The 24,955-nt window shown below is 44.3% G+C and overlaps 1 protein-coding gene across 7 annotated transcripts; it reads left to right on the forward strand.

The window, feature by feature from the left end:
• Positions 1–8,233: 8,233 nt before the first annotated feature.
• Positions 8,234–24,488, forward strand: LOC121540468 (vasculin-like protein 1). 7 transcript variants are annotated; one of them, XM_041849352.2, is made up of 12 exons: positions 8,236–8,485; positions 8,905–9,114; positions 9,376–9,579; positions 10,242–10,354; positions 10,976–11,102; positions 11,203–11,477; positions 11,665–11,740; positions 11,849–12,045; positions 12,251–12,397; positions 12,562–12,800; positions 12,911–13,013; positions 23,268–24,488. In XM_041849352.2, the coding sequence occupies exons 4-12, from the start codon at positions 10,295–10,297 to the stop codon at positions 23,433–23,435; spliced, it is 1,392 nt and encodes a 463-aa protein (XP_041705286.1). In that variant the 5' UTR covers positions 8,236–8,485; positions 8,905–9,114; positions 9,376–9,579; positions 10,242–10,294; the 3' UTR covers positions 23,436–24,488. The 7 variants fall into 7 exon arrangements, with proteins under 7 accessions (XP_041705293.1, XP_041705292.1, XP_041705286.1 ...); XM_041849354.2 differs by having other exon boundaries at positions 8,905–8,953; XM_041849356.2 differs by having other exon boundaries at positions 8,905–8,922.
• The last annotated feature ends 467 nt before the right edge of the window (positions 24,489–24,955 follow it).

The following is a 24,955-nucleotide window of genomic DNA, read 5'->3' on the forward strand; positions in this document are numbered from 1 at the left end:
TGAATCTTTCACAGCCTCGGCCCAGCGATGGCACAGGGCCTGAAATAATCGGCCACAGTGCTTTGTGGTTGACGGAGGAGCCGGTGCATCAGACACCCTCGAGTTCCGGTAAGAGGAGGAACGCAGCAGATCCGAGGCAGAGTCCCCCCGAAGAATGTGGAGGATCCGAGTCCGAGGCAGAATCCCCCTGGGAAGGAGTCTGGATAGGGGATGATGGCTTGGGAACCTCCGAAGCCAGGAAGGCGAAACTGTTCAACAACTGGATTTGGGTCTGGCTTCCCAACGCCATAGAAGCCCCACTCGCCACAGGCTGCTTCCTTCCATTTGGCCTACAGTGGGTGACGTGCGTCCATGGTTGGGCAGCAGGATTGGTGACAGTATCATCCGATAAATCCAACAAAATCCCCGGTCCTGCTCCATCTTCCAGGGTAGCGGGAGTCTTCTTTGGGGAGGGGTTTCTGGAAGGCATTGGCCATTCAGTCAAGGAGTGTTAACATGGTGGTGATACTCTCAACACATCGGAACGGCGTCCAGCCTGTGGTGGAGAGAAAGAGAAGGTAGGTGAGGGTGCTTTCCCCATTCTGTTTGATAAGAGTAGCCACTTCTTCTCTATAGTCCTCTGCAAGTAAACAATTGTTCCATCGGAACTCCGGTTGGTCCACATTGGCCCGGCCGAGAGCATAGTGAATACAACTCCTGCAGCACACTAAATGCTACATTTTTCCTCTAAATGGGGAAGCCTCCATGGGAAGAGACATAGCAACTCAATCTGTGTCGCAGAGAGAGCGATTTACAGGCAGAATAAAATATTTAAATAAACGAGACAATAACTGATGTATTTTTCCGGACTTATACAGGCCGTCGGTAAATACACCCAATAATGTTTTTAATTAATTAAACGAAATAGACTCTTGCCTGTTAAACTTTACCTTCTGCAACAAACAATTTACAAAAAAATATAAATAAATGAGTGCTTGTTTCCTTTCAAATGAGATCTGTTTGAATACTCAAATAAACAGCTTTACAGTGGCTTGCGAAAGTATTCACCCCCCTTGGCATTTTTCCTATTTTGTTGCCTTACAACCTGGAATTAAAATGGATTTTTGGGGGGTTTGTATCATTTGATTTACACAACATGCCTATCACTTCGAAGATGCAAAATATTTTTTATTGTGAAACAAACAAGAAATAAGATTTAAAAAACAGAAAACTTTAGTGTGCATAACTATTCACCCCCCCCCCAAAATACTTTGTAGAGCCACCTTTTGCAGCAATTACAGCTGCCAGTCTCTTAGGGTATGTCTCTATAAGCTTGGCACATCTAGCCACTGGGATTGTTGCCCATTCTTCAAGGCAAAACTGCTACAGCTCCTTCAAGTTGGATGGGTTCCACTGATGTACAGCAATCTTTGTCACGATCGTCTAATGAGGGAGTGGACCAAAGCGCAGCGCGTTGAGCGAACATGACTTTATTTAATTAAAGTGCAACACGAAAACCACAAAACAAATGACAATACGTGAAGTCCACAGTGACAATGACTGTACAGGAACAAAAACCCACAAACACAAGGTGAAAACACACAGTTTAAATATGGCTCCCAAAGCCATAAAGCTCAGAGATAACGAGCCGACAGCTGACACTCGTTACCACTGATTGGGAGTCACACGACCAAACAAGGAAACAACCACATAGACAACCCAACCAAACAGAAACCCAAAGAAACGAACACACCCTGGCTCAACATACAAAGTCCCGGAGCCAGAGCGTGACAGTACCCCCCCCTAAAGGCGCGGACTGCGACCGCGCCTCAAAAACCCCAAACAGGGGAGGGCTGGGTGGGCATTACTCCTCGGAGGCGGCTCCGGCTCCGGGCTTGACCACCACCCTTCTTCAATCCCCCCGTAGCGCCCCCGGTCCGATCTGACCCAGCTGGTAGGATCTGGACTGACGACGCGCACCCCTGGCTTGGCGCGTGAGGCAGGAACGGACCGGACCTGGCTGACGATACGCACCCTAGGCTTGATGCGTGGAGCCGGAACGGGCCTCACCAGGCTGACGACTCGCATCCCTGGCTTGGTGCGAGTAGCAGGAGTGGGCTGGATCAGGCTGACGGCTCGCACCCTTGGCTTGGTGCGAGTAGCAGGGACGAGCTGAACCAGGCTGACGACTCGCACCCTTGGCTTGGTGCGAGTAGCAGGAACGGGCTGGACCAGGCCGACGACTCGTACCCCTGGCTTGGTGCGAGTAGCAGGAACGGGCTGGACCAGGCTGACGACTCGTACCCCTGGCTTGGTGCGAGTAGCAGGAACGGGCTGGACCAGGCTGACGACTCGCACCCTTGGCTTGGTGCGAGTAGCAGGAACGGGCTGGACCAGGCTGACGACTCGCACCCTTGGCTTGGTGCGAGTAGCAGGAACAGGCTGGACCAGGCTGACGACGCACACCGTAGGCTTTGTGCGTAGAGCAGGAACAGGCCGGGCTGGGCTGACGACGCACACCGTAGGTTTTGTGCGTGGAGCAGGAACAGGCCGGGCTGGGCTGGCGACGCACACCGTAGGTTTTGTGCGTGGAGCAGGAACAGGCCGGGCTGGGCTGGCGACGCACCCCGTAGGCTTGGTGCGTGGAGCAGGGATAGGCCGGGCTGGGCTGGCAACGCACCCCGTAGGCTTTGTGCGTAGAGCAGGAACAGGCCGGGCTGGGCTGGCGACGCACACCGTAGGTTTTGTGCGTGGAGCAGGAACAGGCCGGGCTGGGCTGGCGACGCACCCCGTAGGCTTGGTGCGTGGAGCAGGGATAGGCCGGGCTGGGCTGGCAACGCACCCCGTAGGCTTGGTGCGTGGAGCAGGGATAGGCCGGGCTGGGCTGGCAACGCACCCCGTAGGCTTGGTGCGTGGAGCAGGAACAGGCCGGGCTGGGCTGGCGACGCACACCCTAGGTTTTGTGCGTGGAGCAGGAACAGGCCGGGCTGGGCTGGCGACGCACCCCGTAGGCTTTGTGCGTAGAGCAGGAACAGGCCGGGCTGGGCTGGCGACGCACACCGTAGGTCTTGTGCGTGGAGCAGGAACAGGCCGGGCTGGGCTGGTGACGCACCCCGTAGGCTTTGTGCGTAGAGCAGGAACAGGCCGGGCTGGGCTGGCGACGCACACCGTAGGTTTTGTGCGTGGAGCAGGAACAGGCCGGGCTGGGCTGGCGACGCACACCGTCGGCTTAGTGCGAGGAGCAGGAACAGGCCGGGCAGGGCTGGCGACGCACACCGTAGGCTTGATGCGAGAGGCAGGAACAGGCCGGGCTGGGCTGGCGATGCGCACCGTACACTTAGTGCGGGAAGCAGGAACGAGCCGGGCCGGGCTGGCGACGTGCACCGTACACTTAGTGCGGGAAGCAGGAACGGGCCGGACCGGACTGGTGACGCACACCACTTGCTTGGTGTGAGGAGCGGGACTGGGTTTCATCATAACCCTCCGCTCCCTCAGCTGCCTACCGAGTTCCTCTCGCCGTGCCTCATTTCTCACCCTTTCCCTAATCGCCTCTAATAGCTCCATCCTCTGCAACATTAACTCCTGCTCCCTCTTCGCCAGTAGCTCCCTTAACCTGGTGACCTCCTCACCTAATCGCCCAATACGCCCTGTGGCAGCCTCCTGCTGCCCAGTCGCCCATGCCGTGTGCCCCCCCCTAAAAAATTATTGGGGGTGCCTCTCGTCCGTCCGACGATGGCACTGCTGACGCCGCTGCTCCTCTCTTGTCCAGTCTGCCTGCTCCTGGACACGCTGCTTGGTCCTTTTACGGTGGGTTTTTCTGTCACGATCGTCTAATGAGGGAGTGGACCAAAGCGCAGCGCGTTGAGCGAACATGACTTTATTTAATTAAAGTGCAACACGAAAACCACAAAACAAATGACGATACGTGAAGTCCACAGTGACAATGACTGTACAGGAACAAAAACCCACAAACACAAGGTGAAGACACACAGTTTAAATATGGCTCCCAATCAGAGATAACGAGCCGACAGCTGACACTCGTTACCACTGATTGGGAGTCACACGACCAAACAAGGAAACAACCACATAGACAACCCAACCAAACAGAAACACAACGAAACGAACACACCCTGGCTCAACATACAAAGTCCCGGAGCCAGAGCGTGACAATCTTTAAGTCATACCACAGATTCTCAATTGGATTGAGGTCTGGGCTTTGACTAGGCCATTCCAAGACATTTAAATGTTTCCCCTTAAACCACTCGAGTGTTGCTTTAGCAGTATGCTTAGGGTCATTGTCCTGCTTGAAGGTGAACCTCCGTCCCAGTCTCAAATCTCTGGAAGTCTGAAACAGGTTTCCCTCAAGAATTTCCCTGTATTTAGCGACATCCATCATACCTTCAATTCTGACCAGTTTCCCAGTCCCTGCCGATGAAAAACATCCCCACAGCATGATGCTGCCACCACCATGCTTCACTGTGGGGATGGTGTTCTCGGGGTGATGAGAGGTGTTGGGTTTGCGCCAAACATAGCGTTTTCCTTGATGGCCAAAAAGCTCCATTTTAGTCTCATCTGACTAGAGTACCTTCTTCCATTTGTTTGGGGAGTCTCCCAAATGCCTTTTGGTGAACACCAAATGTGTTTGCTTATTTCTTTCTTTAAGCAATGGCTTTTTTTCTGGCCACTCTTCCTTAAAGCCCAGCTCTGTGGAGTGTACGGCTTAAAGTGGTCCTATGGACAGATACTCCAATCTTCGCTGTGGAGCTTTGCAGCTCCTTCAGGGTTATCTTTGGTCTCTTTGTTGCCTCTCTGATTAATGCCCTCCTTGCCTGGTCCGTGAGTTTTGGTGGGCGGCCCTCTCTTGGCAGGTGTGTTGTGGTGCCATATTCTTTCCATCCGTGGGATGTTCAAAGTTTTGGATATTTTTTTATAACCCAACCCTGATCTGTACTTCTCCACAACTTTGTCCATGACCTGTTTGGAGAGGTCCTTGGTCTTCATGGTGCCGCTTGCTTGGTGGTGCCCCTTGCTTAGTGGTGTTGCAGACTCTGGGGCCTTTCAGAACAGGTGTATATATACTGAGATCATGGGACAGATCATGTGACACTTAGATTGCACACAGGTGGACTTTATTTAACTAATTATGTGACTTCTGAAGGTAATTGGTTGCACCAGATCTTATTTAGGGGCTTCATAGCATTTTTTCTTTAGATGCATGGCAGCAAAGCCACTACACAACACAACACAACACTAAACAATGCATTAATTGCACTATAACGGTGACAAAAGGTGCCCACAAACTGTTAGGGCCTACATAAAGCTGTCCCAACAGCAGAGCTTTCTTTTCAGCATCACTTAGCTAAGAATTACGTGAATAATCAAATCAATAAATGTTGGGTAGTTAGTTAGATAGTATATAGTTAATATACTGCCTGGTAAGTTTGATGTATTAGTAGCCAACTAACGTTAGGACGGTAACTAGCTAACATACCAGTACATACTATAATGCTATGCGGTTCGTAAGGATAGCGTAGCTATCAAATTGTCAGCCAACATAACATGTAACGTAACTTATTTATTACTTTATTACATTGCTCAACATTTTCTTAACATTTGTCATAATTAGTTAAAGCAATGAATTTGCATCCGCTCTCGTCGGACTTCGGCTGCATATTTTCCGCCATTTTCTTCAAATCTGAAAATGTTGTGAAGCCATGCCCATTTTCTGAAGAATTGCATTATGGGCCCTAAAAGCACGTAAATAGTGTCCACTGCTTGTATACTTCGTATTTTGGCAAATTTAGTACGACATCCGGGAACTTTTGACATACTAACTATATCCATACTATGACCAATAAGCATACTACATAGTCAATTTACGTCACTAATAGTATGGTTAGTGTGGTTAGTATGAGTATTCGAACACAGCTAATGTCTGGACTCATGGCCTGTTGGTATAACCCGAATATAAATTGTGATACTTTTCCTCTCTATTATTTCTATGTATTAAAAGTGTAGTAAGTGTTTCACTGTAATATGAAGGTACAGATTTTATCATGAACATGTTTGGAACCTGTAAACTACTTATTTAATCCTGGAGATAGTTTTTCTGAGTTTTTCTGGTTCAAAGCACATTTAAACATGCTGTGAACACTTACAGTGCATTTGGAAAGTATTCAGACCCCTTGACTTTTTCCACGTTCTGTTACGTTACAGCCTAATTCTAAACTGGATTAAATAAAACATTTTCCTCATCAATCTACACACATTACCCCATAATGACAACACAAAAACAGGTTTTTAGACATTTTTGCTAATTTATAAACAAAACAAAAACAGAAATATCTTATTTACATACAGTACCAGTCAAAGGTTTGGACACACCAACTCTTTCAAGGGGTTTTATTAATTTGTACTATTTTCTACATTGTAGAATAATAGTGAAGACATCAAAACTATGAAATAACACATATGGAATCATGTAGTAACCAAAACAGTGTTAAATAAATCAAAATATATTTTATATTTGAGATTCTTCAAAGTAGCCACCCTTTGCCTTGATGACAGCTTTGCACACTCTTGGCATTCTTTCAACCAGCTTAACCTGGAATGCTTTTCCAACAGTCCTGAAGGTTCACACATATGCTTAGCACTTGTTGGCTGCTTTTCCTTCACTCTGCCTTCCGACTCATCCCAAACCATCTCAATTGCAACAGATGAACTATCTTGGGTTAGTTATAAATATCTTTGGTACAATATGGAGTGAGAGTATGACCTGCTTGTTTCACACAGAGTTTACAGTGATTCTTGTATTCTTACTTGTTTCTCAAATCGGAATGTTCTGTTGTTGTTATAAGTAAAAAGCCGGTGTCTCTGAGGTCAGAGATGCACCCTGCTGAATTGTGTGTGCAAGTCTATTTCTTCCGTCCATACAGCGACCTATGAGAAAGCAAAAAACTCACCAGAAACTTCTTCTTCTTCGATGAGGTTTAACGGCGGTTGGCATCCAATAAATGTTGCATTACCGCCACCTACTAGACTTGAGTACAACTCCCTTATCCTTTGCTTGAGAAAATAAATAAGTAAACAAATACGCTACCATCTTACACTACACTACACAAATAAAAAAACACCACCCTACTCCACTATTTACATCTATTTAATCCTACCTCAGGTCAACAACCTGAAAGGATGGGACACTTAACACACCCTGTAACTCTTCTGATGTCAAGTCTCGCACACCCAAATACCTCTCTGCAGCTGCCACCACAACCTCCATTTTCTGAGACTTACGTTCCATCCCTGCAGTACAGTTTCCCCAGTGCTACATATTCCTTTGTCTCGTGCCCTTCTGCACACCTCACCAGAAGCTGGCTGATACAAAGTGTAATGAATTCATACTCAAGAACAGTAGGCTGAAACCAGTGGAGGCTTGTGGGAGGAGCAATAGGAGGATAGGCTCATTATAATTTTATTATATTTTTTTACATTTTTTGTCATTTAGCAGACGCTCTTATCCAGAGCTACTTACAGTTAGTGAGTGCATACATTTTTATTTTATTTTAATACTGGCCCCCCATGGGAATCGAACCCACAACCCTGGCGTTGCAAACGCCATGCTCTACCAACTGAGCTACATCCCTGGCTGGAATGGAATTAATGGAACAGAGTCAAACATGTGGTTTGATACCGTTTGATACTGTTCCATTCATTCAATTCCAGTCACTACAATGAGCCTGTCCTCCTATAGCTCCTCCCACCAGCCGCCACTGGCTGAAACACAGGGCTAGATAAGAGAAATAGAGGAATAGGTTGGTTGCAATCCACCAATACAAATTTAAAAGCACATTATGCAGAAATCGCTCCACCATTTCCTGGTTGCTAAAATGTGTATAGTTCGCCTAATTTAAGTTTATGTGAAAAAACAAGCAATGTACTATCTAAACCGCTGTGAAATATATTTTAAATAATAAAAAATATTGTATTTGAAGCTGTTTGAACCTGGTGTACAAAACCAAAAGTGAAAGAGGCTAAAGGGAAACTTAAGAACGGGAAGCATAGATATAGTGCATATAGGACAGATTTACCCTTTCTTAGACTTGCTTTCAATGAGAATGACAGATCTATAACTCATGGGGTGCGTTCAGGTCGCTTGAACGTTTTCTACGTTGCAGAACGGTTTGTACTGAACGACACGTTTTCCCAAAACGTCTTGAACAGCCTGAGATACGTTTGATTCGTTCGGTGGGTGTGGCCCGGGGTGTGGCTTGACGCGACGAGTGACGTATTTAAAGGGCAGCAGTGCATTTTGAACCCACAACCAAACGTTTTTCAACCTGTCGTTATGTACAACAGTAAGCACTGAACGCAGCCTAGGACGAGTAGGCCAAATCTGACGAAATTAAAGTCTGAACAAGTGGGATCTCACAATCCAAATTTACTTACTCAAATACGGCAGCTCAAATTATATATTTGCAGTTGCAAGACAGGCACGCTCCGCTCACAGGTATGTAATGTATGTATTTGTGAGGCATTATAAATGGCGTGAGCCATTTATCCCTGTTGTTGCGCTAGATAGGTAGCCATTTTGACCGTTGATTTCGCCTGCTGCTAGCTCCATTTATAAGCCAGCTAAACTGTCATTTATCATCCATGGCCGTTGACAGGTACGCTTTTGAGGCTAATTTGTCATCACTTCAAGTAATGCATACAGTGTATTTATCATGTAACTAGCTTATAGCTAGAATACTATTGAAAGTTGCACCATGCGTAATCATTCGTTGGCTTACTCATTCAATTTGTCCTGCTAGCAGTAGCTAATGCTTGTTTACAACCGAGCCTGCTAGGTACTAGCCATATATTACATAACTCTTAACTGCCCATTGCCATTCTCTTGCCTAAATGTTGTTACTTCTCTTTCAACAGTGTTGATCTGCTGCAAAGGTGTGAAGTCATTTGAAAAGATAACTGAGAAGTAAAGAACACTTAAACAAAACAAATTTATGCCAAGCCTTAAAACAAATACATTTGATCAAACTTAATCTTCAGCAACAATCTCTTCTGTCAGATGCTACAGCAAAGTCAGGATTGTACAAGCTAGTAAAAGTCAGAAATGTGTTAGATATCTTTTGAAAAGTGAGTGAACTTTTATTGAGGAAAGTTGCCTCTGTATGACTCAAATATAATTTGACAGCTAAGAACTGAGTCAGTTTACATGAGTGTTTGCTTTGAATGAATGTTGGTATCTGACCAACACTACCGCTTGGGTTTGGCGTGTCTGAGGTTAAGATTAATGTGTGCATAGAACCAAATGTCCACTACTTTCTCTAGCGATAAAACCTCTATGATAGGGAGTTTATGAGAATGTCAGGTTATTTTTCACTCCCCTTCTCGAAGCCCCTTACCGCTCATCGCCTCACCCTGGAAACTGGAGATTCTCTCTACCAGGCGATCAGTCTCTTCCAGGCTGTTGAGTGGTCCCCCCCCTCCTGGGTTGCCTCTGAACATACACAAGGGCTGGGCCAGCTGCACCAAGAGGAAAGCAACACCACCACACGGACTGAGAGGAATGCCACTGGACTACAGAGCTGACTACTCTGGGTAAGAAGGCACTTGTTATAGGCTCCTGGTCAAGATGTAATACGGTACAGTCAGTGGCCTAGAGCTCTCTTCCCAGCAAACTAAAATTGGTTCTGTGAAAGTTCCCAGAACATTTGATATGTTGCAGGAAATATTCTCATAACACAAGAATGTTTGCATAAAACATTCGCCTGATGTTGCAAGAATGTTGCTCTCATATTTTGTGGCATTATGTTCTAAAAACATTACTGGTACATTGTGTTATTACATTACCTGGAAACCTAATGAAAGTTGAGGGAATGTTCTGTGGTGGTTGTTACAGATGTTTAGTGGAATTGTTATCAAATACATTATTTGAATGTTATCATCCTAATGTTAGAAAAACCCTAACTAGAACTTAATGGGAATCTTAGCTAATGTTCTGGGAATGTTCCTGGTTTGCTGAGTTTATCCTCAAGTAAAATGGCACTAGTTAACAAGTGGGTTTGGCATAGTTCACATTCGCACACACTTCAAATAGCAGCAGTGTAGATCCATTTGAATCATTACTCATACATCATAATTCATTCATCTCATACTATAAGGAGCCTGTTTATTATATCACATGAAACTCCAAATCCTCTGAGGTACTGATACTGATTCACATGTCTGGTAGTGATATCCCTCCATCCTTGCCTCTCCAGATCCTGGCCATGAGGTTTCATGCCTCGCTCTACTGACCGGAGACACTGGACATATGGCGCAGCATGACTTTGTTCCAGCCTGGCTTAACTTCTCCACGCCTCAGCCCGCTAAGGTAGGTGAGGCCAAGGCCCAGAGAGGGGCTGGAGTTAGGGCAGGACAGCTAAGCTGCTGTATCCTATTCCTACAGACGGACATTGACCCCAAGTGATACTGTGATAATCCAGTTATAGTCATGGCTGCCTTCTCTGTTGTTCAGTAGAGGCCAAAATTAAGCAAAAGCTGTTTTACATGCATACTGTACTCAGTACTGTATATCACTACTCTCTAGTTGTACCTTCTGTTCAAGACATATTTTCCTTATGTACTGGTTAAATAACTGATCAAATCACTATAGCAATCCCAGATGTTCTGGAGCTCTTAAAATCATGTCTCAAAGTAAAATGGGATGACATTCTAGACAGTCGTTTTGATTTTTTCTTTATTTAAGAAGCTTTTGACTTGGATTTCTTAGTAGCATTGAGGGTAAGCCATCCAGTGCAGTAATGTCTGGGCAGGATTTCAGCAGATTTCAGGGAAAGTAGCATCTGGTTTGGTCATTTGGTGGTGTTAGTACTGTATTCATGGTGCCATATAGCATGTTGAGTTTGGTATAGTGTTTAATAGCTTGTGAGGTATTTCTGAGTGTGGTTACTGCACACACGATTCACTCTCTTGTTCTCCCCCTCTTTCTCAGTCTCATGCAGCCTTTGAGAGGCATGGAGAGCACCTTGCCCGTGGTGATGCTCTGCCTGGTGTGAGCCGCCGTCGCCATAACTCCTCTGACGGCTTCTTCAACAACGACCCCCTCAGAGCTCCTGCAGGTAACACACACACACTACCTACACCCAAACAGGGTTTACCAGTGTGTGTATGGTATGTTGGATTATGTAGTCCGTTAAATTATTAACCTTTGGTTGCAAGGAGACGGGTGGCATCAGCTCTCTCTGCTGTGGCATGACTCTGTGGACTCTGGCATGGCCAAGGGGGGTCTGGGAAGGGGTCTGCCCACTTGGCACACTGGTACCTGGGGACAGGAGAGACCCCAGCAAGGGCGACACCCCAAGCGACCTGTGGGTGAGAGGGAGAGACCAGGGGCCCTCCGCCAGTGCAACGGGACCTTCCATCCCCGTAGAGGCCCTCTCCCCTCTAATGAAGGAGGCCAAAAGGACAAGCTGAAGTTTGAGGAGGAGGGTTTTGTGAGTGCCCTACCTTTATCTCCTTGTATTTCCCCACTTCCTCGCCGCCTCATTCTCCATATTGTTTTAGCTTGAATAGTAACCTGCTTTGTGATGATGATGATATTTTTCAACTACAACAGACATGGTATTATCAGGTACCAAAGCAGTGTGTTAACTACTGTGTGGTTTTTGTTTTTCTCCACAGCCCTCACTCAACCCAGAGAGCAGTGGGAAGCCAGTGGCCCAGTCTCGTGCTGTAGGGACTCCTGTAGGAGTTTGGGGTAAGAAGCTCTTCCAATCTCTAACATGTTATAGGTATTGATTATCATGAATAGATAACTTAATATGAGGAAGCCTGTTTCATGGATTGGTCAATTCATCCCCCACAGAGCACCCTCCTGGTGCCAAGCAGACCATGACTAAGATGCTGGTCATCAAGAAGGTTTCCAAGGAAGACCCTGGTGCTGCTTTCTCTGCTGGTTTTGCCAACACGAGACCCCATTTAACCAACAGCACCAAAACCCCTGTCTCTGGACCCAGTGTCTACAAGAACCTGATGACCAAGCCAGCTACCGCCCCAACAAAGGTAGGCTCTCACCACAGTCACTGCCCCAACCATGGAAATGGAATTACTAGAATGGGAAAAGCCCCTCCATAATTATATTTCTATGGCCCCAAACAAGGTAGGTCCTCACTACAGCCACCTCCTCACCCAAGATAGGCCATCGCTACAACAATTGCCCTACCCAAGGTTGGCACTATATACCAAGCTTGTCGCTCTCGCTTTGCAGACTGGTCCATGGAAGTCGAACGGAAGGGAAACCAAAACCAGTTTTAATTTCTCTGGCCAGGACTCATCCTTCACCAACCCTGCTGCTTCTGTGACAAAACCTTTGATAACGTCTGTCACGCCCTCGACCCACGTCAGCCCCAAGGAGGTGAGAGCCTGAATCCTTACTTGGACCAGAGAGGAAGTTAGACTAAATACTGACCTGGAATCACCATTCCACAACCACCAACTCTAGCATTGATCGGATAGGATACACTTTATTGGGGAAATACTTTTTCCTCCATTCCTTTCTTTACCCCTCTCACCCCTCAGCCTCCCTCCAGCATCACCCCTCCTTGTCTGAAGCTGATGCATCGCAGCACCGACCGCAAGAGTGAGTTCCTCCGAGGCCTGAAGGATGAGAGGAACGGGGACGGGCCCACCTCAACCAGCCCCTCAGCCACTCCAGAATCTCAGGAGAATGGAGGAGAGGTTCCGGAGAATGGGATCTCTCACTCTCTCAGCAACACAGACACAGATCACCTGTCCAGCATGCTGGAGGCAGAACACAGGTGTGTCGCACCCACATGCACATGCCCTCTCCCTTCACACTGCATCAGTGACTCAAACACCAAACATCTATCCACCTTGTTTGACCAATGATCTCTGCCTCCTCTGGTAGGTTGCTCAAAGCAATGGGCTGGCAGGAGTACCCAGAGAATGATGTCAACTTCTTGCCCCTCACTGATGAGGAGCTCAAAGAATTTCAAGATAAAACTAAGAAGGTAAAAGCTATACATACAGGTAACTACCAAAATAAAAGAAACACTAACACTGTCTTTAATAGGGCGCTGTGCATACAGGTAACTGCCAAAATAAAAGAAACACTAACACTGTCTTTAATAGGGCGCTGGGTCATCACAGCCGTCTGATAGGGCTGGGCGATATGGCTAAAATATAATATTACGGTATTTTTCACATTTGTTACGGAATGACAGTATTTAATGTTTTTTAAATGATAAAAGTTCTACATTTGCTTGAAGTAGTGCATGACCTTAGGGTGGCAACACATACATTCTAAGTGATTTCAATGGGTCTCTCTCCATTCTGATTGTTATATACTGTTCAATTCAACTTAACCCCCCCCCAAAGTTCTGCATTTCCTGCACTCATTTGAGATCATTTCCACACTGCCACGTAGGGCTGCATGATATGGGCAAAAAATCTAGGCCTTTATTTTTAACCAAATGTTGCAATTGCAATATGACTTGTGATTTAGATAAACAATTGGGTGAACTGTTGGAATCATATAAAATTATTCAAATTCTATAGTTGGAAGATAATAGTGGGCACTTGGAATACAGTGTTTTGATATGGCAACTTTGGAAAATGCCAGGGTGGAGTTATTGTGACCGGGTAGGAACCAAACTGTTGGTCAGTGTTTTCTCTTAGCTACTTAAAGTAACTAATATTCATGCTTCGCCTATTCCTCTTTTGATTTAGAAGATACTGTTGCACAAACAACATTCTGATTTAGGCCTCCACCATCACTGGTATCAGGCTGTAAAACTAGCTACGTTTACTCTGACTCCGTACATTTGCTAGCTAGTTAGCCAGCTAACTAGTGATTAGCATTAGCGGCTAGCACGACTTGCTAAGAAAAGACAAATTAGCTGTTTGCAGATGTAAGAAACACAAACGAATTGCATAATTATAGAACGCCAGTGGATTTATATTAAGAAGCAAAGTGGAAACAGCATCGTAGTCGTCAACATTGTTGCATGTGCTGCATTGACCATGCAGACTGAACGCAAGTGTCTCGTGGTCGGGCAAAAACAAATGCGCTCCGAGTGACAGGGGGTGGGGCTAGGCCTGTGTGGAAAGCGGCATGGAGAGAGCGAGATGATTCAAGTAGCAGAGTAAACTATAAAAATGGACGTTACACACGGCGTATCACATTTAACAAACCAAACATTCAAATACCGTTATAGAAGGTAAAGTACAACCCACACCGGTCTGTGCATCAATACCAGTGTATATAGTAAAAACGGTATACCGCCCAGTCCTACTACCAGAACGGCTTTAATGCCTTGGCATATATTCTACAAGTGTCTGGAACTCTATTGGAGGGATGCGACACTATTCTAACCACGAGAAATTCCATTATTTGGTGTTTTGTAGATGGAAGTGGAAAACGCTCTCTCAGTAAATGAGGGATACAAAGTACAGTACCAGTCAAAAGTTTGGACACCTACTCATTCCAGGGTTTTTCTTAATTTTTACTATTTTCTACATTGTAGAATAATAGTGAAGACATCAACACTATGAAATAACACATGGAATCATGTAGTAACCAAAAGTGTTAAAACAAATCTAAAGTATATTTGAGATTCTTCAAAGTAGCCACCCTTTGCCTCACGCTTCGCATTCTCTCAACCAGCTTCATGACCTGCAATGTATTTCAATTAACAGGTGTGCCTTGTTAATTTGTGAAATGTCTTTCCTTAATGCATTTGAGCGAATCAGTTGTTGTGACAAGTTAGGGGTGGTATACAGAAGATGGCCCTATTTGGTATAAGACCAAGTCATATTATGACAAGAACAGCTCAAATAAGCAAAGAGAAATGACAGTCCATCATTACTTTAAGACATGAAGGTCAGTCAATACGGAAAATGTCAAGAACTTGATGAAGCGCTATGATGAAACTGGCTCTCATGAGGACCGCCACAGGAAAGGAAGACCCAGAGTTACCTCTGCTGCAGAGGATAAGTTCATTAGAGTTAAGTGCACTTCAGATTGCAGCCCAAATAAATGCTTCACAGAGTTAAAGTAACAGACACATCTCAACATCAACTGTTCAGTGGAGACTGCGTGAATCAGGCCTTCATGGTCGAATTGCTGCAAAGAAACCACTACTAAAGGACACCAATAAGAAGAGACTTGCTTGGGCCAACAAACAATAGCAATGGACATTTGACCTGTGGAAATCTGTCCTTTGGTCTGATTTTTGGTTCCAACCGCCGTGTCGTTTTGAGACGCAGAGTAGGTGAACGGATGATCTCCGCATGTGTGGTTCCCACTGTGAAGCATGAAGGTGTGGGGGTGCTTTGCTGGTGACACTGTCTGTGATTTATTTAGAATTCAAGGCATTTAACCAGCATGGCTTCCACAGCATTCTGCAGCGATACGCCATCCCATCTGGTTTGCGCTTAGTGGGACTATCATTTGTTTTTCAACAGGACAATGACCCAAAACACACTTCCAGGGCTATTTGACCAAGGAGAGTGATGGAGTGCTGCATCAGATGACCTGGCCTCCACAATCACCCGACCTCAACCCAATTGAGATGGTTTGGGATGAGTTGGACTGCAGAGTGAAGGAAAAGCAACCAACAAGTGCTCAGCATATGTGGGAACTCCTTCAATACTGTTGGAAAAGCATTCCTCATGAAGCTGGTTGAGAGAATGCCAAGAGTGTGCAAAGCTGTCATCAAGGCAAAGGGTGGCTACTTTGAAGAATCTAAAATATATATATACAGTGGGGCAAAAAAGTATTTAGTCAGCCACTATTTGTGCAAGTTCTCCCACTTAAAAAGATGAGAGAGGCCTGTAATTTTCATCATAGGTACACGTCAACTATGAAAGACAAATTGAGAAAAAAAAATCCAGAAAATCACATTGTAGGATTTTTTATGAATTTATTTGCAAATTATGGTGGAAAATAAGTATTTGGTCACCTACAAAGAAGCAAGATTTCTGGCTCTCACAGACCTGTAACTTCTTCTTTAAGAGGCTCCTCTGTCCTCCACTCGTTACCTGTATTAATGGCATCTGTTTGAACTTGTTATCAGTATAAAAGACACCTGTCCAAAACCTCAAACAGTCACACTCCAAACTCCACTATGGCCAAGACCAAAGAGCTGACAAAGGACACCAGAAACAAAATTGTAGACCTGCACCAGGCTGGGAAGACTGAATCTGCAATAGGTAAGCAGCTTGGTTTGAAGAAATCAACTGTGGGAGCAATTATTAGGAAATGGAAGACATACAAGACCACTGATAATCTCCCTCGATCTGGGGCTCCACGCAAGATCTCACCCCGTAGGGTCAAAATGATCACAAGAACGGTGAGCAAAAATCCCAGAACCACACGGGGGGACCTAGTGAATGACCTGCAGAGAGCTGGGACCAAAGTAACAAAGCCTACCATCAGTAACACACTACGCCGCCAGGGACTCAAATCCTGCAGTGCAAGACGTGTCCGCCTGCTTAAGCCAGTAAATGTCCAGGCCTGTCTGAAGTTTGCTAGAGTGCATTTGGATGATCCAGAAGAGGATTGGGAGAATGTCATATGGTCAGATGAAACCAAAATAGAACTTTTTGGTAAAAACTCAACTCGTCGTGTTTGGAGGACAAAGAATGCTGAGTTGCATCCAAAGAACACCATACCTACTGTGAAGTATGGGGGTGGAAACATCATGCTTTGGGGCTGTTTTTCTGCAAAGGGACCAGGACGACTGATCCGTGTAAAGGAACGAATGAATGGGACCATGTATCGTGAGATTTTGAGTGAAAACCTCCTTCCATCAGCAAGGGCATTGAAGATGAAACGTGGCTGGGTCTTTCAGCATGACAATGATCCCAAACACACCGCCCGGGCAATGAAGGAGTGGCTTCGTAAGAAGCATTTCAAGGTCCTGGAGTGGCCTAGCCAGTCTCCTGATCTCAACCCCATAGAAAATCTTTGGAGGGGAGTTGAAAGTCTGTGTTGCCCAGCGACAGCCCCAAAACATCACTGCTCTAGAGGAGATCTGCATGGAGGAATGGGCCAAAATACCAGCAACAGTGTGTGAAAACCTTGTGAAGACTTACAGAAAACGTTTGACCTGTGTCATTGCCAACAAAGGCTATATAACAAAGTATTGAGAAACTTTTGTTATTGACCAAATACTTATTTTCCACCATAATTTGCAAATAAATTCATTAAAAATCCTACAATGTGATTTTCTGGATTTTTTTTTCTCATTTTGTCTGTCATAGTTGATGTGTACCTATGATGAAAATTACAGGCCTCTCTCATCTTTTTAAGTGGGAGAACTTGCACAATTGGTGGCTGACTAAATACTTTTTTTCCCCACTGTATATATATTTTATTTATTTGTTTAACACTTCTTTGGTTACTACATGATTCCATATGTGTTATTTCATAGTTTTGATGTCTTCACTATTATTCTACAATGTAGTAAAAATAAAGAAACCCTTGAATGAGTATGTGTAAGTAAGCATTTCACTGTAATGTCTGCACCTGTTGTATTCGGCGCATGTGACCAATAAAATTTTATTTGATTTGATTTTTGTCCAAACCTTTTTGACTGGTGCTGTATATTGAAAGCAGGTTCCTCCACATGGGTATTGAATTAACGTCCCATCATGCTAATGGTCCAGAATCTCTCATAAGTGTTCAATTGGGTTGAGATCTGGTGACTGAGATGGCCATGGCATAAATAAGCAAGTTGAGCAGTCTTCGTCACTGAAGCTCCTGCCAAACGTGCCCCAACAACCACCCCTCTTTCAAAGTCACTGAAATTGCTTCTTCTAGCCATGGTAGCCAAAATAATGGGCATTTTTATACATGACCTTAAGCATGATAGGATGTTAATTCCACACCTGTGTGGGAGAACCTGCTTTCAATATACTTTGTATTCCTCTTACTCAAGTGGTTTCCTTTATTTTGGCAGTTACCTGTAGTTATTTACAGTTCCTTCAGAAAGTGTCATACCCCTTGACTTGTTCCACATTTAGTTGTTACAGCCTGAATTCAAAATGGATTAAATGTAAAAAAAATTGTAACTCATCTACACACAATACCCCATAATGACAAAGTTAAAACATGTTTTGAAATTTCTGCAAATGTATTGAAAATGAAATGGAGATTTACAAAAGTATTCACACCCCTGAGTCAATACTTTGTAGAAGCACCTTCAGTGGCGATTTACAGCTTTTTTTTTTTTTTTTTTTGTCATTTAGCGGATGCTCTTATCCAGAGCATTTTGGGTATGTCTATATCAGCTTTGCACATCTGGATTTGGAGATTTCCTCCCATTCTTCCTTGCAGATTTTCTAAAGCGCTGTTAAATTAAATGGGGAGCGGCAGTGAACAGCAATCTTCAAGTCTTTCCAATTTTTTTGTTGTTTTTTTGTCATTTAGCAGACACTCTTATCCAGAGCGACTTACAGGAGCAATTAGGGTTAAGTGCTTTGCTCAAGGGCACGTCGACAGATTTTTCACCAAGTCGGCTCGGGATTAGAACCAGCGACCTTTCAGTTACTGGCACAACACTCTTAACCACTAAACTACCTGCCGCCCCAGATTTCCAATGGGATTTAAGTCTGGGCTTTGGCTGGACCACTTAACATTCTTGTTCTGAAGCCATTCCAGCGTTGATTTGGCTGTATGCTTGGTCATTGTCCTGCTGGAACATATCTTCGCCCCCAGTCTAAGTTTGTTTGCAATCTGAAGCAGGTTCTCGTCAAAGATTTGGCTCCATTCATTGTTCCTTCTATCCTTACCAGTCTCCCAGTCCCTGCCGCTGAAAAGCATCCCCATAGCATGATACTGCCACCACCATGCGTCACAGTAGGGATAGTGTTGTACGGGTAACGAGCTGTGCCTGGTTTTCTCGAGACATGGCGCTTTGCATTAAGGCCAAAGAGTTACAATTGTCTCATCAGACCACTGAATATTTTGCCTTATGTGCAGTCTTTCACATGCCTTTTTGCAAACTCCAGCTGTGCTGTCATGTGCCTTTTTTCTCATGAGTGGTTGACATCTGGCCACTCTCCCGTAAAGCCCAGATTGGTGAAGTGCTGTAGAGACTTGTCCTTCTGGCAGGTTCTCCCATCTCAGCCAAGGAACTCTGTAGTTCTGTCAGTGGTCATTGGGTTCTTGGCCACCTCCCTGACCAAGGTCCTTCTTGCCCGGTTGCTCAGTTTGGTCAGACGGCCAGCTCTAGGCAGAGTCTGGGTAGTTAAATATTCTTTCCATTTCCCAATGATGGAGACCACTGTGCTCTTGGAAACATTCAACACTCTAGAAATTGTTTTCTACCCTTCCCCAGATATACTGAACAAAAATATAAATAATTTTACTGGGTTACAGTTCATATAAGGACATTTGCCAATCAGAATGAGTTTTCCCCCACAAAAGGGCTTTATTACAGACATAAATACTCCTCAGTTTCATCAGCTGTCTGTGTGGCTGGTCTCAGACGATCCCGCAGGTGAAGAAGCCGGATGTGAAGGTCCTGGGCTGGCGTGGTTACACGTGGTCTGCGGTTGTGAGGCCAGATGGACGGACTGACAAATTCTCTAAAACAACGTTGGAGCGGCTTATGGTAGAGAAATGAACATTCAATTCTTTGGCAAGAGCTCTGGTCGACGTTCCTGCAGTCAGTATGCTAGTTGCACGTGCCCTCAACTTGAGACATCTGTGATGTTGTGACACAACTGCACATTTTAGTGGCCTTTTATTGTCCCCAGCACAAGGTGCACCTGTGTAATGATAAGATGTGATGCTTGGCATTCAGGCCAAAGAGTTCAATATTGGTTTCATCAGAACAGAGAATCTTGTTTCTCATGGTCTGAGAGTCCTTTAGGTGCCTTTTGGCAAACTCCAAGCGGGCTGTCGTGCCTTTTTCTGAATAGTGGCTTCCATCTGGCCACTACCATAAAGGCCTGATTGGTGGAGTGCTGCAGATAATTTTGTCCTTCTGGAAGGTTCTCCCATCTCCACAGAGGAGCTCTGTCAGAGTGACCATTGGGTTCTTGGTCACCTCCCTGACCAACGCTCTTCTCCCCCGATTGCTCAGTTTGGCCGGGCGGCCAGCTCTAGGAAGGTTTTGGTGGTTTCAAACTTCTTCCATTTAAGAATGATGGAGGCCACTGTTCTTGGGGACCTTCAATGCTGCAGACATTTTTTGCTACCCTTCCCCAGATCTGTGCCTCGACACAATCCTGTCTCGGAGCTCTACGACCTCATGGCTTGGTTTTTGCACTGACATGCACTGTCAACTGTGGGACCTTATATAGACAGGTGTGTTCCTTTCCAAATCATGTCCAATCAATTGAATTTACCACAGGTGGACTCTAAGTTGTAACATCAAGGATAATCAATGGAAACAGGATGCACCGGAGCTCAATTTCGAGTCTCATAGCAAAGGGTCTGAATGCTTATGTAAATAAGGTATTTATTTTTTATAAATTTGCAGACATTTCTAAACCTGATTTGTCATTATGGGGTATTGTGTGTAGATTGAGGGAAAAACATTAATTTAATCTATTTTAGAATAAGGCTGTAACGTAACAATGTGGAAAAAGGGAAGGGGTCTGAATACTTTCCAAATGCACTGTATATGCATCATCAATTCTGTCTGAGATCTACGACAGGTCCTTGGACATGGCATAGTTTCTGCTCTGACATGCACTGTCAACTGTGGGAGCTTATATAGACAGGTGTTTCTTTCTACACTGAACACAAATGTAAACGCAACAATTTCAAAGATTTAGCGAAGTTACAGTTCATATAAGGAAATGTGTCAATTGAAATAGTCATTAGGTCCTTATCTATGGATTTCACATGACTGGGAACACAGATATGCAAAAAAGTAGGGGCGTGGATCAGAAAACCAGTCCGTATCTGGTTTGACCACCATTTGCCTCATGCAGCGCGACACATCTCCTTCGCATAGCGTTGATCAGGCTGTTGATTGTGGAATGTTGTCTCACTCCTCTTCAATGGCTGTGCGACGTTGCTGGATATTGGCGGGAACTGGAACAAGCTATCGTACACGTCGCTCCAGAGCATCCCAAACATGCTCAATGGGTGACATGTCTGGTGAGTATGCAGGCCATGGAAGAACGGGGACATTTTCTGCTTCCAGGAATTGTGTACGGATCCTTGCGACATGGGGCCGTGCATTATCATGCTGAAACATGAGGTGATGGCGGCGGATGAATGGCACGACAATGGGCCTCAGGATCTCGTCACGGCATCTCTGTGCATTCAAATTGGCATTTATAAAAGGCAATTGTGTTCGTTGTCTGTAGCTTATGCCTGCCCATAACCATAACCCTACTGCTACCATGGGGCACTCTGTTCACAACGTTGACTTCAGCAAACCGCTCGCCCACACAATGTCATAAATGCTGTCTGCCCAGTACAGTTGAAACCGGGATTCTTCCGTGAAGAGCACACTTCTCTAGTTGCCATTGAAAGTGAGCATTTGCCCACTGAAAGTCGGTGACGACGCCGAACTGCAGTCCGGTCAAGACCCTGGTGAGGACGATGAGCACGCAGATGAGCTTCCCTGAGATGGTTTCTGACAGTTTGTGCAGAAATTCTTGTGCAAACCCAGAGTTTCATCAGCTGTCTGGTGGGTGGATTATCTTGGCAAAGGAGAAATGCACACTAACAGGGATGTAAATTAATTTGTGCACAAAATGTAAGAGAAATACACTTTTTGTGCATATGGAAAATTTCTGGGATATTTTATTTCAACTCATGAAACATGGGACCAACACTTTACATGTTGCATTTTATATTTTTGTTCGGTATAAATCCTGTCCAAATAATTGAATTGGCAACCGATGTAGTGACATCTCAAGGATGATGAAAGTAAATTGGATGCACCTGAGCTCAATTTGGAGTGTCATAGCAAAGGGGTGTGAATACTAATGTAAATGACAGATTTCATTTTGAATAAATTTGCCAACATTTCTAAAAAAACATGTTTTCACTTTGTCATTATGGGTTATTGTGTGTAGATGGGTGAGGGGGGAAAATGTTTTAATTCATAATATAATATGCCATTTAGCAGACGCTTTTATCCAAAGCGACTTAGTCATGTGTGCATACATGTTTACGTATGGGTGGTCCCGGGGATCGAACCCACGACCCTGGCGTTACAAGCGCCATGCTCTACCAATTGGGGACCAAAACGTGGAATAAATCAAAGGGTATGAATACTTTCTGAAGGCACTGTAAAATGTGTTACTGTGAGCCTATAAGTGGGTATCTCTGTTGTCAATCAATTGGTGGATTCGATTATGCTGATCCGCGGGGTCTATGGCCCGTGACATGAACATGCAAAAGCGGTGAGGGAGGATCGCCCTTCTCAAATCTAACAGTAATCTGTGCCGCTCGGTCATGTTGTCAAAAAGGCAGCATGGTGCATCATCCAGAAACATAAATCTCTTTTCCATAAAATGTTTTGAATTTCCAAACTAGTTTTCATTGGGAAGGCATATAAAGCGTTTTTATCAAAAGCAATCACTTTTGCATGTGAAAACAACACACAGAATACTACTCCACGTGCTTAACGTCACTTTTGTTTTGAGCCAACTTCGCTGTGGGCTTTTAACGGGGCACCTGGCTCACGCCCAGGCAGTGGTGGAAAAAGTACCCAATTGTCATACTTGAGTAAAAGTAAAGATACCTTTTAATAGAAAATGACTCGTGTGAAAGTCACCTAATAAAATGCTATTGAGGAAGTCAAAAAGTATAAATAATTTCACATTCCTTATATTAAACAAACCAGACCATTACGGATAGCCAGGGGCACAAAGACAATCATTTACAAACAAAGCATTTGTTTAGTGAGTCGGCCAGATCAGAGGCAGTATGGATGACCAGGGATTTTCTCTTGATAAGTGTGACTTGGACCATTTTCCTGTCCTGCTAAGCATTCGAAATGTAACAAGTACATTTGGTGTCAGGGAAAATGTATGGAGTAAAAAGTACATTATTTTCTTTAGGAATGTAGTGGTGTAAAAGTTGTCAAATATATATAAATAGTGAAGTACAGATACCCCCCAAAAAAACTACTTAAGTAAAAATACTTTAAAGTACTACTTAAGTACTTTACACCACTGCGCCCAGGAGGCAGCCCTGTTCCAAAACTAATGCAATCAACTTTCACCCGGTGCAAAACATGCCCGCCCGGGCCAGATTAATCTAATCCTCTCTTGTCTGTCTTTTCTAGCTGAAGAGGAACAGGCTGGGCCAGAACGGTGTTCTCCTAAAGCCTTTTCTGAAGGGCCTTCCCCTGCTGTTGTCCTGGAGAAACCCTTTAGAGCCTGAACTAGAAGAGGTCACAGAGACTGAGAGCACCAGTAGCAGCCAGACATCAGATGACGACGCAGACGCCTAACGTGGCTTTACACCCCTCTTCTTCCTCACGCCACGCTGCCTCGCTCATTGCACTCTTCTTGCTCATTCACAAGAGACTGGTCATACAGACACTGGTGTGACAGAGGGTTCAGAGGTGACGCCTGCCTGCCTGAGGGTTTTTCTTTCTTTCTGCTTTTTCTTCCGACACCTTTTTTTGTTTTTGTCTTTTCCCAGGAGCTCAAATGTTAATTGAACACAACACATCACAATTGTTCTTTTGCTTTGGCAAATCAACAACGAGGATTTAACTGGCAAATGACTTCATCAATCAGTACTTTATTTTGAAAAATGGCTTTGACACGTGCTCTTGCTGAAACAATTTGTAGCATTTGTGTTGAGAGGAAACTATCATTGTGAATGGTTGATATTGACATTGCTTCCAGTCCCCTAAATAACCCTTCTATAAGGATTTAGGTTTGTTTTGGTCCATGTTAATGTCTGTCTTATCTGAACAGTGTAAGGCATTCGTTTGCTTATTATATTTCTCGTAAGCGGTAGAAAAACTGTCATTTGCAGTCATGGACCAACATTTCTTTTAATACAATACGGATTTGAATGTAGCCAGTTGGGGCATAAATAATAAAACAAAAGTTCAGAAGTAATGTCAATTGCATGGTTAAGTCACACTTTACTTTACTTATTCTGGAGAAAACCAACATTATCTCATCGAAGCTGATTGTCTGTTTAGTTCGCCATCGTTTTCAGACATGCAAAATTCAAGTTGTTTGGTTGATAGAGACTGTAAACTTAGTCCCCCAAATACTCTTACTGCTTGTATTAAGATACAACTTGTTTTCTTTCTTACATGAGGGACTGCTGTTGTAAATTTACGCATTTACCAGATTTTGAAACTATTCTCCTGGCTGGTGGAATGTTCAGATGGCTTTACCACATAAAGGCTCTTTGTTTTATTTTCTAATTTGGTACTGCTGTGTAAAACATTGATTATTTAATTTGTTTGCATATTGTTCTTACAGCCTTGACATTCAGGGTGGATTGTAAAAAAATATAATAAATTGTGAGTTTTGAAAGATTTCAGATTATTTTGATAACATTATTTACAGATTTGGCGGCATGTATGAGAAAGAAACTACTGCATCTTGGAAAAAGAAAATTGTAATAAATATTTTATCAGATTGACAAACAGTTGTCTGCTTCTCTGTATCAAAGAATCAAAATCATACAGAAGTGATATGTTTAGTACTAGACTAAAATCAATTTACGTAGTCAAAGATTATAAAGCTGATTTGAGAAATCTGTGTTGTGGCCCTCCGTCCTCCACTCCCACACAACACAGTCATCGACATGGTGACAGTAACCAACAAACAGGGAAATCACCAGAAGCATATCCAGTCCTGTTACGCACATGAGTAAAGTAACCACATACCTATGTTTACTTTGGGAGAAAAAAGGGGTAAATAGGCTAATGATAATCGTTGAGCTCATTTAGGAGTATATTTAATTTTCCACCCTTGGGATATGTGGTGTTTGCCTTTATTG

Source organism: Coregonus clupeaformis, chromosome 26 (genome assembly GCF_020615455.1).
Source record: "Coregonus clupeaformis isolate EN_2021a chromosome 26, ASM2061545v1, whole genome shotgun sequence".
Lineage (NCBI taxonomy): Eukaryota > Metazoa > Chordata > Actinopteri > Salmoniformes > Salmonidae > Coregonus > Coregonus clupeaformis.

What these genes read in the sequence shown, in the direction of transcription:
- LOC121540468 (XM_041849352.2), top strand. Translation starts at nt 10,295, where the DNA reads ATGGCGCAGCATGACTTTGTTCCAGCCTGGCTTAACTTCTCCACGCCT. An exon ending in GACTCCTGTAGGAGTTTGGG is followed by an intron (nt 11,741 to 11,848) that starts GTAAGAAGCTCT and finishes CATCCCCCACAG; the next exon opens with AGCACCCTCCTGGTGCCAAG. An exon ending in TTCAAGATAAAACTAAGAAG is followed by an intron (nt 13,014 to 23,267) that starts GTAAAAGCTATA and finishes TGTCTTTTCTAG; the next exon opens with CTGAAGAGGAACAGGCTGGG.